This window comes from Meles meles, chromosome 8 (genome assembly GCF_922984935.1).
Source record: "Meles meles chromosome 8, mMelMel3.1 paternal haplotype, whole genome shotgun sequence".
Taxonomy (NCBI): Eukaryota; Metazoa; Chordata; class Mammalia; order Carnivora; family Mustelidae; genus Meles; species Meles meles.
The window spans coordinates 59,937,994-59,951,771 of NC_060073.1; the positions used below are offsets into that span (position 1 = coordinate 59,937,994).

Below are 13,778 nucleotides of genomic sequence, written 5' to 3' on the forward strand. Positions count from 1 at the left end.
TGGAAATGTATACGTGTGATTTGCACATTTTTCCATGTATATTTCAATAAAAGTAGTTTAAATAAAACAACATGATTTCTCAGGGGCACCTGGGTGGCTCCAAGGTTAAGCCTCTGCCTTCGGCTCAGGTCATGATCCCATGGTCCTGGGATCGAGTCCTGCATCTGGCTCCCTGCTTCGCGCAGGGCCTGCTTCTCCCTCTCTGCCTGCCGCTCCCCCTGCTTGTGCTTTCTCTCTCTGTCAAATAAATAGACTCTTTAGGAAAAAAAAAAGAACATGATTTTTCCAGAAGGATAACATTTAATCAGCTTTCCAATTTCTTCTTTGGTAATTAATTGGTCTACTTAAAGTATGTTTTAGGAGTCTGCTGGAAAATTACCTATTTGCTGTTTCCAAATTTGTTGCCATAGAATTCTCCTGAAATTATTTAAAGAATTTCCATATCTATGTGATTTCTCATTCCTAATCTTGTACCTTTCCCCCTCTCTTCTACTTATCAGGCTGAGGCTTATGGCTTAGATGTGTTTTTTTCCCCTAAATCTTTTTGGCTTTTTTGGATGGGGTGGCGGCAATGGGAGAGGGACAGAGGAGAATCTTAAGCAGGCTCCATGCCCAGCATGGAGCCCAACATGGGGCTCAATCTCACAACACTGAGATCATGATCTGAGCCAAAATCAAGAGCTGGATGCTTAACCAACTGAACCACTCAGGTGCCCCATCTCTAAATTTCTAAAACAATCACTACACATCTCTGAGTTTTTCTTTTCGAATAACAAAGGTGTTACATTTTTCATTTTCAAGCCCTGTCTCACGCATTCTAAGATACTCAATATGGGTTCTGGGTCTTTGCCCTGTTTGCTCAGGGTCCAATCCTGGCAGATCCTACTGGCTGGCCACAAGAACATGATGAGTAAATGCATGCTCAGTGAATAAATGATACTGTCCTGTCCTGGGACTCACTGTGAAGATCTGTGCTCACTGCAGGGCCCACCCAACCATCTGAATACCTGGAACATCTGTCATTTCTGGCATTGTGGCACAACCTGTGAATAGGACAGTGAGCTGGACAACTGAGTGTCTGTCCTCTGGGTGCTTACCGTGCTTTCTACTGACAAAGACAGACAGAGAACAGGTAACGCAAGGGAGCTGAATGTTGCCTAGTATGTTATGAAGGCTAAAGCTAGGGGCCAACATCACTTAGGAGGTGTAGTTGTGAAACTGTAGAAGTGATACTTAAGTTCCTCAAAATCTAGGGGTTTTCCCTATCTCCTGCTCTCCTTTCTGGAAGGTGGCCATTGGGTTTTCTAATACAAAAGTTATCTGGTCTTGAGTTATATGCCTGCTGCTCCTAGCCACAGCTGACTGAATGAAAGACTGACAACCAGGCATAAGAACTTTATCTAATAGGTATGTTCCATATATGATGGTCACTGACTGATTGCATTAGAACCTTTAAGGAAAATCTGAACACCAAACAGAGTGAAAGGAGAAGAAAAGGAGATGGCAGCAGAAGAGAAAAAGAATAGTAAGGTATAACAAAAGCAGTCACAAATCCTATGGTATTGGATTGGTATTAGGTATTAGTGTGAACTCCTGATTTTTAATAACATACAATTAGATACAACAATAAATTCAGATGTGTGTGTTAACATGAATACACCTATTTCCTAACTCTGTATGCCGAAAGGGCCTAGAAGTAATGACATTCCAGTAGTAATGAATATACCTAGTGTCCGTTCTTGAGTGCAAGGAATCAGGAGCTATCTGGGGAAACAGCTGATGCAGGGCTGGAACAGGAAAAATATGAGTGAGCTTGGAACATCTTGTGGTGCTAGAGAGAAAGAAGGGCTAAAAAATGATGGGGGCAATGCCAAACAATACAGAAGCCAACCTGAAAGAATTCTCAATGGCTAAAGCTTGGCCAGTATGAGCAACAAATAAACTACTGAAGTATTAGATTATAACCCACAGAATAAGACAAATATCCATTAGTTTATACTGATATAAATAAATTGTTGAATAAATATATGGGAGAAAAGAGAGAGCTCTTGCCTATAGTAGAATACCAATTAATAAGTACAGATGGAATAAGTAAACAGAAAGTCATCATTAGGCCAACACAACATTAATTCTTGTAAGCAAAAACCACCGATGGATGCTAAAATTAGCAGGCAAAAGTTTAAGGATAAGTAAGATATTTACACAGCTTCAAAGTATCTCCTCACAAGATTCTTATGAATTTCAAAGGGGGAATTAATTATTTTACAGTAGAGAAACCTGACCCACACCACCACAGTCACGTGATCCAAGTTAATATAACCCCCTGCTAGAAGGCACTAGAAGGGCACATCATTACTTCTGGGGTAGCTCTGCCAAAACTGCAGACCCTCAATCTAATCATGTGAAAACAGGACAAACCCAAATTTTGGAACATTCTATAAAATAACTGGTCTGGATATTTCAGAAGTGTTAAGGTCATGAAAGGCAAAGAAAGATGGAGGAACTACCAAGGGCTGAAGGAGACAAAGGAAACATGACAACAAAATATAACATGGGATCCTGGATTGGACCCTGGACCAGATAAAGGACACCAGTGGGAAAAATGGCAAAATCTGAAGATTAGTCTACAGATTAGTTAGTACAGTATCAATGTTAATTTCCTGCTTTTAATAATTATACTAGTTTTGTAAGATGTTAGTATGAGGAGAAATGAGGTGAAGGATATATGAAAACAACTATTTTTGCAACTTTTCCTAAGTCTAAAATGATTTCAAAACAAGTAGGAGTGGTGTAGTAGTAGTAGTAGTAAAAAGAACAGCAGTCACTGAGGTAGGGAGCAGCAGACAGCTCCTTGACGTACTGGACGGTGATTGCTGGAGCATCTGCTGGAGCCCACGCCCTGACTTCTGACTGCCTTGTACCCACCACATGGTCATGGCCTTCTTCCAACACCAAAGAGATTTTAATTCCTGTCTCTATTTTCTGCTTCCTGAAAGAGAGTAGCTAACACCAAAGGAGGGATCCAAAACGGTTCTGCAGGTGATGGGGTGGTCATCAATGGTGGCTAGTATCGATGGTGCCCAAAGATGCACCAGGCCTTGCTGTGTCCTAAGCCAGGGTTGACACGTGCCTGGTTTATGGTATGCCCTTGGGGGATGGTGTGCAGACCCTCTGCTTAGTGACTAACATGCAGACTGCACGGGGGAGTGGTTTATTCCAGGCTAACTCAGCTGGGACAGCAGTATAGACAGAGCTGATGCAGACTCCTTCGCCACCTGGGCACAGCCTGATTTCATTATCACTCTTCCTACAGTTTCCCAATGTCTATGTTGGTCTCCTAAAGGAGGCCCCATAGAGCTGAGCTTGCTTGGTCATTTGGTACTGTTGTCCAGTCCCGGAGCAGAGCAGGGTAGTGACCCACTCAGCCTTCCTCCTAGAGGTGCCTTACATTGGCTTGGTTCCAAAGCTGGAGAAACATGGTCTGGCCTGACACCAGAATGTGTAATGAGTGGGAACAGCTACCATCAGGCAGTGGAGCGAGGAAGAGTTCTATGGGTCCCTTCACCTTGGAATTCTAGGATATGGGAAAGAGGTAGCTACAGTCTACACTGCACAACCTCTGCCTGGGCCTCTGCACTCTTTTTCCACAATCTGTGCAAACATTCTGGGCACTCAGTTGCATGAAGGCCAGCAGAGGGTGGCAGGTCACAGCCTGGTCCCCGTCTTTGCCCAGGCAGATCTGTTCTTAGCTGCCAAACTTCCGAGCTTTCTGGGACCATGATAAAGTTCCAGAGACTATAGGCCATGGGGATCATGCTGAAGGATAAAGATAAGGGGCCTCCTCCTCCTCCTCCCTGCCTTGAAGGGGGTGGGGAGGGAGCTCTTCTCTTGGAGACCTGTTAGCAAGTTTTTGGGCCCATAACAAAGGGCCCAAGGGAGGGCAAAATCCCTATCTTTGACTTTGAGGTTGAGGAGGGGTCTACTGGGGGTAAACAGTCATCAGGCTGGGTGGAGAGGAGGGAAAGGGCAGGAGGGAAGATAGGTCAGTTGCCATGCCACAGCCGAGGGGCCTTTATTGGATGTTGAGGGCACGTAAAGGCAGGTAGGTAGAAGCTAGAGGTTGTGGCACACCTTCTCAGGGTGTAGTGGTGCCCGGATGTCCAGTTTGCGGGTCTTGCTGTCCTTATCAATGATCTCTAGGCGCAGCTTGGGTGGGCGCTTCTCAGCCTGCGGGGAGGGCAGCTCGGGGCTCTTGAGCAGATGTTTGTCCGAGTCCTCCACAGTGATGCGCAGAGTGCAGCCCCCCGGCAGCAGGTCCTGCTCATAGGCAGCTGCCAGCTGGTTCACCACACGGCGCTCGACCTGTAGGTGATGGGCAAAGGGGTCAGCACTGTTAATGCCGTGGCCTGTAGCCCAGGTTCTTTCACTTACTACTGCTAGGGCAAGTCAGAAACCTGAGCTTCAGCTTCCCCCTCTGCAAAGTGGGGCTAACAACACACAGCTTGTAGGACTAGGCTAAGAACTCAACAACACCAGTTTTTGAAGTTCCCAACTTGTTCCTCATTCCCCTGGCTGGGGTTCACATGGCTTATCCTCCAGGACCGGGGTTTTACTTGATCATCTTCTGGTTTGGGTTCTGAAGGGGCATCTGCTTTCGGTATGGGCTATTTCAGGCTGGGAGCCCAGGGTGGGGCGGAGGCACTGGGAAGGGAGGTATGGAGGTGCCTTACTTCTCTCAGGCTCCTGCGCTTACCTCATGCTTGATGGAGCGGGCACCATAGTGCACATTGTAGCCGTCAACCAACACATCTGCCACCTCGCGGTCCCAGAGCAGCGTGATGTTGTGCCTTTGCTTGGCCTGAGATAAGTCAGATAGGAGCATGCCTGCATGTGGCCCAGTGCTTTCCATCTCTCACCACTCTGCCCTGAGGCCTGGGACTGTGAGTGACTGTATCCCCCAGGGCCAATGGCCCACACCACTGTGCTCCATGCCTCTAGCGGGGGTCACTTCCAACCCAGTGTTCCCTGATTTCCAATGGGCAGATGACCCACCCCACCCATGGGCAGTTCCTGCTCTTACTCTCTTGGCCCAGAAGTTCAGTTCCTTGTTGACAAGCTGGATGAGCTCCGAGTGGCAGAAGGGGAGGAAGTAGACAATCTCGTTGATTCTTCCCAGAAACTCATCCCTCCGGAAGTGAGCCTGCAGGGCCAGGTTAGGGGTGGGTGAGCTCTGTGACCCAGAAGGGGTAAAGGGAATTACTGGACCCTGGTGGGGAAGACTAAGGATGGCTAAGGGGATTTTCCCACTGGAGACTCCAGTAGGAAGGACAAAGACCTCTTACTTTCAGGATAGGGCGTATCACATTCTCCTTGAAGTTCTTTGAGATGGTTATCTTGTCATTAATCTGGACATCCCCTGTGGAAAAAGAATCATAAACTGCCTACTCCCCAGATTTAGGGAGCTCTTGCTCCCATTCACGAAAAGAGCTGTGGTCCTGCCCCTGATGGTCTGTGTGATCCTGGTCAGGGTCTCAGGCTCTTTAGGCCTCAGCCTGGTCTCCACTTGAAAGAGAGGATTGGACTGGGCACTTCCTGAGGCCCTTCCAGTTCTATGTGCTACAAATACAAAGCCTGGGGTTCCTTAGTGTAGGAGTTGTGTGAGAGGGAAGGAGGGGGACAAGAGTCAGGACCGAGACTTGAGTTCTGACTTGGAAGAAGGGTTGGAAGGTTCATTTGCAAATAGAAAGGTGACAGATGTGGCCTCCTGGCTGATCTCATCCTTGCCCCTAGGAGATGTGCTGGTGGTCTGGGCACTTGCCCACCTGCCCAGACGGCGCAGGCTGTGTGCCATACCAAGGTTTTCTGCGATACGGTTACGGCTCATCTCCAAAGCTTCCTGTCTCAGCTGCAGTGCGTGCTGTGCGATCTCGTCACTGGCCACATTGGAGGTCATGATGAAGATGGCGTCCTTGCAGTCGATGGTCTTCCCTTTTCCATCTGTCAGCCGGCCCTGGGAAAGAACAGTGACTGCACAGTCAGGAAGTGCTAAGCTTGGGTACCTCTTCCGGGAGGTCTCTCCAGAACCCCCAGCTGCTCACTCCTGCTGGTTTTCACTGTCCTGGGCTGCAACCATTCCACCTGCTGATAGTGTCTCCAATCAAGTCTGAAGCTCTCTTTGTCATCCATCAGGGCCCCTGATTCATCTCTGACACCCTAAAAGTTAGCTCGATTAAACATGCATCCATGCAATACACTTTTTTAGAGGCCCAATCTGGGCCAGGCTCTATGTTGGGCACTGGGGCCTCACTGAACCTTTGACATGCTTCTTGTTATTAAAAAAAAAAAAAAAGGGGAGCTAGGAGTCAAGATGGCGGAGAAGTAGCAGGCTGAGACTACATCAGGTAGCAGGAGATCAGCTCGATAGCTTATCTAAACATTGCAAACACCTACAAATCCAACGGGAGATCGAAGAGAAGAAGAACAGCAATTCTAGAAACAGAAAATCAACCACTTTCGGAAAGGTAGGACTGGCGGAGAAGTGAATCCAGAACGATGGGAAGACAGACCGCGGGGGGAGGGGCCGGCTCCCGGCAAGTGGCGGAGGAACGGAGCACAAAATCAGGACTTTTAAAAGTCTGTTCCACTGAGGGACATTGCTCCAGAGGCTAAACCAGGGTGAAGCCCACGCAGGGTCAGCGTGGCCCCAGGTCCCGCAGGGTCACAGAAGGATCGGGGGTGTCAGAGTGTCGCAGAGCTCGCAGGTATTAGAACGGAGAAGCCGGCTACAGAGACAGAGCTGTGGACTGAACTCTCAGCTCGGGGTTACCTTGAACCGGTCACAGGCTCGGTGAGCTCGGAGCGCGGCTGGAGGCTGGGGATACGGGAGTGATTGGGTGCTGTTCTCTGGGTGCGCCCTGAGGAGTGGGGCCCTGGGCTCTCGGCTCCTCCAGGCCGGAGACTAGGAGGCCGCCATTTTCATTCCCGTCCTCCAGAACTCTTCCGAAAGTGTTCAGGGAACAGAAGCTCCCAAAGGTAAACCAGAGCGGATTACTTAGTCCGGCCTGGTAAGGGCGGTGCAATTCCGCCTCCAGCAAAGACACTTGAGAGTCACTACAACAGGCCCCTCCCCCAGAAGATCAACAAAATATCCAGACAGGACTAAGTTCATCTATCAAGAAAAGCAGGTTCAATACCTAGGACCGCAGCGGAATTCCAGAGGAGGAGAAAGCAAAACACGGAACTCATGGCTTCCTCCCCGTGATTCTTTAGTCTTGCGGTTAATTCAATTTTTTTTTCTTTTTTTTCTTCTACTAAATTTTTAAAAACTTTTACCATTTTCTTTTTTAACGTTTTTTGACTAGTTTATCTAAAATATATATTTTTTCTTTTTTTGGTATTTTTTCTTTGTTTTATTTTTAAAATTTTTTTCTTTTTTTTTTTTTTCTGAACCTCTTTTTATCCCCTTTCTCCCCCCCACAATTTGGGGTCTCTTCGCCACCCTTTCAGTATTTTATTTGATCCTTCATATCCTCTTATCTGGACAAAATGACAAGGCGGAAAAAATCACCACAAACAAAAGAACAAAAGGCAGTACTGAAGGCTGGGGACCTAATCAACACGGACATTGGTAATATGTCAGATCCAGAGTTCAGAATGACGATTCTGAAGGTTCTAGCCGGGCTCGAAAAAGGCATGGAAGATATTAGAGAAACGCTCTCTGGAGATATAAAAGCCCTTTCTGGAGAAATTAAAGAACTAAAATCTAACCAAGTTGAAATAAAAAAAGCTATTTAATGAGGTGCAATCAAAAATAGAGGCTCTCAGTGCTAGGATAAATGAGGCAGAAGAAAGAATTAGTGATATAGAAGACCAAATGACAGAGAATAAAGAAGCTGATCAAAAGAGGGACAAACAGCTACTGGACCACGAGGGGAGAATTCGAGAGATAAGTGACACCATAAGACGAAACAACATTAGAGTAATTGGGATTCCAGAAGAAGAAGAAAGAGAGAGGGGAGCAGAAGGTCTATTGGAGAGAATTATTGGAGAGAATTTCCCTAATATGGCAAAGGGAACAAGCATCAAAATCCAGGAAGTGCAGAGAACCCCCCTCAAAAATCAACAAGAATAAGCCCACACCCTGTCACCTAATAGTAAAATTTACAAGTCTTAGTGACAAAGAGAAAATCCTGAAAGCAGCCCGGGAAAAGAAGTCTGTAACACACAATGGTAAAAATATTAGATTGGCAGCAGACTTATCCACAGAGACCTGGCAGGCCAGAAAGAGCTGGCAAGATATATTCAGAGCACTAAATGAGAAAAACATGCAGCCAAGAATACTCTATCCAGCTAGACTATCATTGAAAATAGAAGGAGAGATAAAAAGCTTCCAGGACAAACAAAAACTGAAAGAATTTGCAAACACCAAACCAGCTCTACAGAAATATTGAAAGGGGTCCTCTAAGCAAAGAGAGAGCCTAAAAGTAGTAGATTAGAAAGGTACAGAGACAATATACAGTAACAGTCACCTTACAGGCAATATAATGACACTAAATTCATATCTCTCAATAGTTACCCTGAATGTTAATGGGCTAAATGCCCCAATCAAAAGACACAGGGTATCAGAATGGATAAAAAAACAAAACCCATCTATATGTTGCCTACAAGAAACTCATTTTATTTATTTATTTATTTATTTATTTTTTAAAAAGAACTCTTTTTTATAATTTTTTTTTTAGATTTTATTTATTTATTTGACAGAGAGAGATCACAAGTAGACAGAGTGGCAGGCAGAGAGAGAGGGAAGCAGGCTCGCTGCCGAGCAGAGAGCCCGATGCGGGACTCGATCCCAGGACCCTGAGATCATGACCTGAGCCGAAGGCAGCGGCTTAACCCACTGAGCCACCCAGGCGCCCAAGAAACTCATTTTAGACATGAAGACACCTCCAGATTTAAAATGAGGGTTTTTTTTTTTTTATTTTTTTGTTTTATTTTTTTATTTTGTTTATTGCAGCAATGGCTACGGTCGCCAAACTGTGGAAAGAACCAAGATGCCCTTCAACGGATGAATGGATAAGGAAGATGTGGTCCATATACACAATGGAGTATTATGCCTCCATCAGAAAGGATGAATACCCAACTTTTGTAGCAACATGGACGGGACTGGAAGAGATTATGCTGAGCGAAATAAGTCAAGCAGAGAGAGTCAAGTATCATATGGTCTCACTTATTTGTGGAGCATAACAAATAACATGGAGGACATGGGGAGATGGAGAGGAGAGGGAGTTGAGGGAAACTGGAGGCAGAGATGAACCATGAGAGACTATGGACTCTGAAAAACAGCCGGAGGGTTTTGAAGGGGCGGGGGGGGGTGGGAGGTTGAGGAACCAGGTGGTGGGTAATAGAGAGGGCACGTACTGCATGGAGCACTGGGTGTGATGCCAAAACAATGAACACTGTTATGCTGTAAATAAACAAATAAAAAAAATTTAAAAAAAAAGGAAAAAAAATAAAATGAGGGGGTGGAAAACAATTTACCATGCTAATGGGCATCAGAAGAAAGCTGGAGTGGCAATCCTTATATCAGATCAATTAGATTTTAAGCCACAGACTATAATAAGAGATGAGGAAGGACACTATATCCTACTCAAAGGGTCTGTCCAACAAGAAGATCTAACCATTTTAAATATCTATGCCCCTAACGTGGGAGCAGCCAACTATATAAACCAATTAATAACAAATACAAAGAAACACATCAACAATAATACACTAATAGTAGGGGACTTGAACACTCCCCTCACTGATATGGACAGATCATCCAAGCAAAAGATCAACAAGGAAATAAAGGCCTTAAATGACACACTGGACCAGATGGACATCACAGATCTATTCAGAACATTCCATCCCAAAGCAACAGAATACACATTCTTCTCTAGTGCACATGGAACATTCTCCAGAATAGATCACATCCTGGGTCACAAATCAGGTCTCAACTGGTATCAAAAGATTAGGATCATTCCCTGCATATTTTCAGACCATAATGCTCTGAAGCTAGAACTCAATCACAAGAGGAAAGCTGGAAAGAACCCAAATACATGGAGACTAAACAGCATCCTTCTAAAGAATGAATAGGTCAACCAGGAAATTAAAGAAGAATTGAAAAAATTCATGGAAACAAATGATAATGAAAACACAACGGTTCAAAATCTGTGGGACACAGCAAAGGCAGTCCTGAGAGGAAAATATATAGCGGTACAAGCCTTTCTCAAGAAACAAGAAAGGTCTCAAGTACACAACCTAACCCTACACCTAAAGGAGCTGGAGAAAGAACAAGAAAGAAACCCTAAACCCAGCAGGAGAAGAGAAATCATAAAGATCAGAGCAGAAATCAATGAAATAGAAACCAAAAAAACAATAGAAAAAAATCAATGAAACTAGGAGCTGGTTCTTTGAAAGAATCAATAAGATTGATAAACCCCTGGCAAGACTTATCAAAAAGAAAAGAGAAAGGACCCAAATAAATAAAATCATGAATGAAAGAGGAGAGATCACAACTAACACCAAAGAAATACAGACAATTCTAAGAACATACTATGAGCAACTCTATGCCAACAAATTTGACAATCTGGAAGAAATGGATGCATCCTAGAGAGATATAAACTACCACAACTGAACTAGGAAGAAATAGAAAGCCTGAACAGGCCCAAAACCAGTAAGGAAATTGAAACAGTCATCAAAAATCTCCAAACAAACAAAAGCCCAGGGCCTGACGGCTTCCCAGGGGAATTCTACCAAACATTTAAAGAAGAATTAATTCCTATTCTCCTGAAACTGTTCCAAAAAATAGAAATGGAAGGAAAACTTCCAAACTCATTTTATGAGGCCAGCTTCACCTTGATCCCAAAACCAGACAAGGATCCCACCAAAAGAGAGAACTACAGACCAATATCCTTGATGAACACAGATGCAAAAATTCTCACCAAAATACTAGCCAATAGGATTCAACAGTACATTAAAAGGATTATTCACCACGATCAAGTGGGATTTATTCCAGGGCTGCAAGGTTGGTTCAACATCCGCAAATCAATCAATGTGATACAACACATTAATAAAAGAAAGAACAAGAACCATATGATACTCTCCATAGATACTGAAAAAGCATTTGACAAAGTACAGCATCCCTTCCTGATCAAAACTCTTCAAAGTGTAGGGATAGAGGGCACATACCTCAATATTATCAAAGCCATCTATGAAAAACCCACCACAAATATCATTCTCAATGGAGAAAAACTGAAAGCTTTTCCGTTAAGGTCAGGAACACGGCAGGGATGTCCATTATCGCCACTGCTATTCAACATAGTACTAGAAGTCCTAGCCTCAGCAATCAGACAACAAAAGGAAATTAAAGGCATCCAAATCGGCAAAGAAGAAGTCAAACTATCACTCTTCGCAGATGATATGATACTATATGTGGAAAACCCAAAAGACTCCACTCCAAAACTGCTAGAACTTGTCCAGGAATTCAGTCAAGTGTCAGGATATAAAATCAATGCACAGAAATCAGTTGCATTTCTGTACACCAACAACAAGACAGAAGAAAGAGAAATTAAGGAGTCCATCCCATTTACAATTGCACCCAAAACTATAAGATACCTAGGAATAAACCTAACCAAAGAGGCTAAGAATCTATATGCAGAAAACTATAAAGTACTCATGAAAGAAATTGAGGAAGACACAAAGAAATGGAAAAATGTTCCATGCTCCTGGATTGGAAGAATAAATATTGTGAAAATGTCCATGCTACCTAAAGCAATCTACACCTTTAATGCAATCCCTATCAAAATACCATCCATTTTTTCCAAAGAAATGGAACAAATAATCCTAAAATTTATATGGAACCAGAAAAGACCTCGAATAGCCAAAGGAATACTGAAGAACAAAGCCAAAGTTGGTGGCATCACAATTCCGGACTTCAAGTTCTATTACAAAGCTGTCATCATCAAGACAGCATGGTACTGGCACAAAAGCAGACACATAGATCAATGGAACAAAGAGAGCCCAGAAATAGACCCTCAACTCTATGGTCAACTAATCTTCGACAAAGCAGGAAAGAATGTCCAATGGAAAAAAGACAGCCTCTTTAATAAATAGTGCTGGGAAAATTGGACAGCCACATGCAGGAAAATGAAATTGGACCACTTCCTTACACCACACACGAAAATAGACTCCAAATGGATGAAGGACCTCAATGTGAGAAAGGAATCCATCAAAATCCTTGAGGAGAACGCAGGCAGCGACTTCTTCGACCTCAGCCGCAGCAACATCTTCCTAGGAACATCAGCAAAGGCAAGGGAAGCAAGGGCAAAAATGAACTACTGGGATTTCATCAAGATCAAAAGCTTTTGCACAGCAAAGGAAACAGTTAACAGAACCAAAAGACAACTGACAGAATGGGAGAAGATATTTGCAAACGACATATCAGATAAAGGGCTAGTATCCAAAATCTATAAGGAACTTAGCAAACTCAACACCCAAAGAACAAACAATCCAATCAAGAAATGGGCAGAGGACATGAACAGACATTTCTGCAAAGAAGACATCCAGATGGCCAACAGACACATGAAAAAGTGCTCCACGTCACTCGGCATCAGGGAAATACAAATCAAAACTACAATGAGATATCACCTCACACCAGTCAGAATGGCTAAAATTAACAAGTCAGGAAATGACAGATGCTGGCAAGGATGCGGAGAAAGGGGAACCCTCCTACACTGTTGGTGGGAATGCAAGCTGGTGCAACCACTCTGGAAAACAGCATGGAGGTTCCTCAAAATGTTGAAAACAGAACTACCCTATGACCCAGCAATTGCACTACTGGGTATTTACCCTAAAGATACAAACATAGTGGTCCGAAGGGGCACGTGCACCCGAATGTTTATAGCAGCAATGTCTACAATAGCCAAACTATGGAAAGAACCTAGATGTCCATCAACAGATGAATGGATAAAGATGTGGTATATATACACAATGTAATACTATGCAGCCATCAAAAGAAATGAGATCTTGCCATTTGCGACGACGTGGATGGAACCAGAGGGTATCATGCTTAGTGAAATAAGTCAGTCGGAGAAAAACAACTATCATGATCTCCCTGATATGAGGACGTGGAGATGCAATATGGGGGGTTAGGGGGATAGGAGAAGAATAAATGAAACAAGATGGGATTGGGAGGGAGACAAACCGTAAGTGACTCTTAATCGCACAAAACAAACTGGGGGCAGCTGGGGGGAGGTGGGATTGGGAGAGGGGGAGGGGGGTTATGGACATTGGGGAGGGTACATGCTATGGTGAGTGCTATGAAGTGTGTAAACCTGGCGATTCACAGACCTGTACCCCTGGGGATAAAAATACATTATATGTTTATTAAAAAAAAAAAAAAGACACTCAAGAAACCAGCAATGACAATTCAGTGAGTTAAATATTATAAGGGAGAAGCCCAGTGAGTTAAGTATTATAAGGGGTCACTGTAGGAGCTCAGAGGAGGGTATTTTATGTGGCCATTCTGAAGACTAATATGGTCATGTTGGTGAAAAATCCTTGGTTAGCCAAGCTGTGCAAATGTTCTGAACTGTTATTAGACAGCAGACATGTAACATACTACCTATTTGTTGGTATTTGTTGTATCAAAACGAACGAGACGAATGAAACAGGTAAAATCTCTGCAACTTAAAGCCATCCTTTGGCCTGGCAGAGAGGAACAGAAAATAAGGCTCCTCCTT

At 44.0% G+C, this 13,778-nt stretch overlaps 1 protein-coding gene across 1 annotated transcript in view; it reads right to left on the minus strand.

The window, feature by feature from the left end:
• Window positions 1-229: 229 nt before the first annotated feature.
• Window positions 230-13,778, minus strand: part of CLPB (caseinolytic mitochondrial matrix peptidase chaperone subunit B) — a 148,578-nt gene continuing 135,029 nt past the window's right edge. Inside the window, exons 12-16 of the mRNA XM_046016486.1 lie at window positions 5,854-6,010; window positions 5,343-5,416; window positions 5,081-5,200; window positions 4,754-4,858; window positions 230-4,362 (exon numbers count right to left, since the gene is read on the minus strand). Coding sequence (XP_045872442.1) covers window positions 4,114-4,362; window positions 4,754-4,858; window positions 5,081-5,200; window positions 5,343-5,416; window positions 5,854-6,010 — 705 coding nt within the window. The 3' untranslated portion in view covers window positions 230-4,113. The remainder of the gene's footprint in view (window positions 4,363-4,753; window positions 4,859-5,080; window positions 5,201-5,342; window positions 5,417-5,853; window positions 6,011-13,778) is intronic.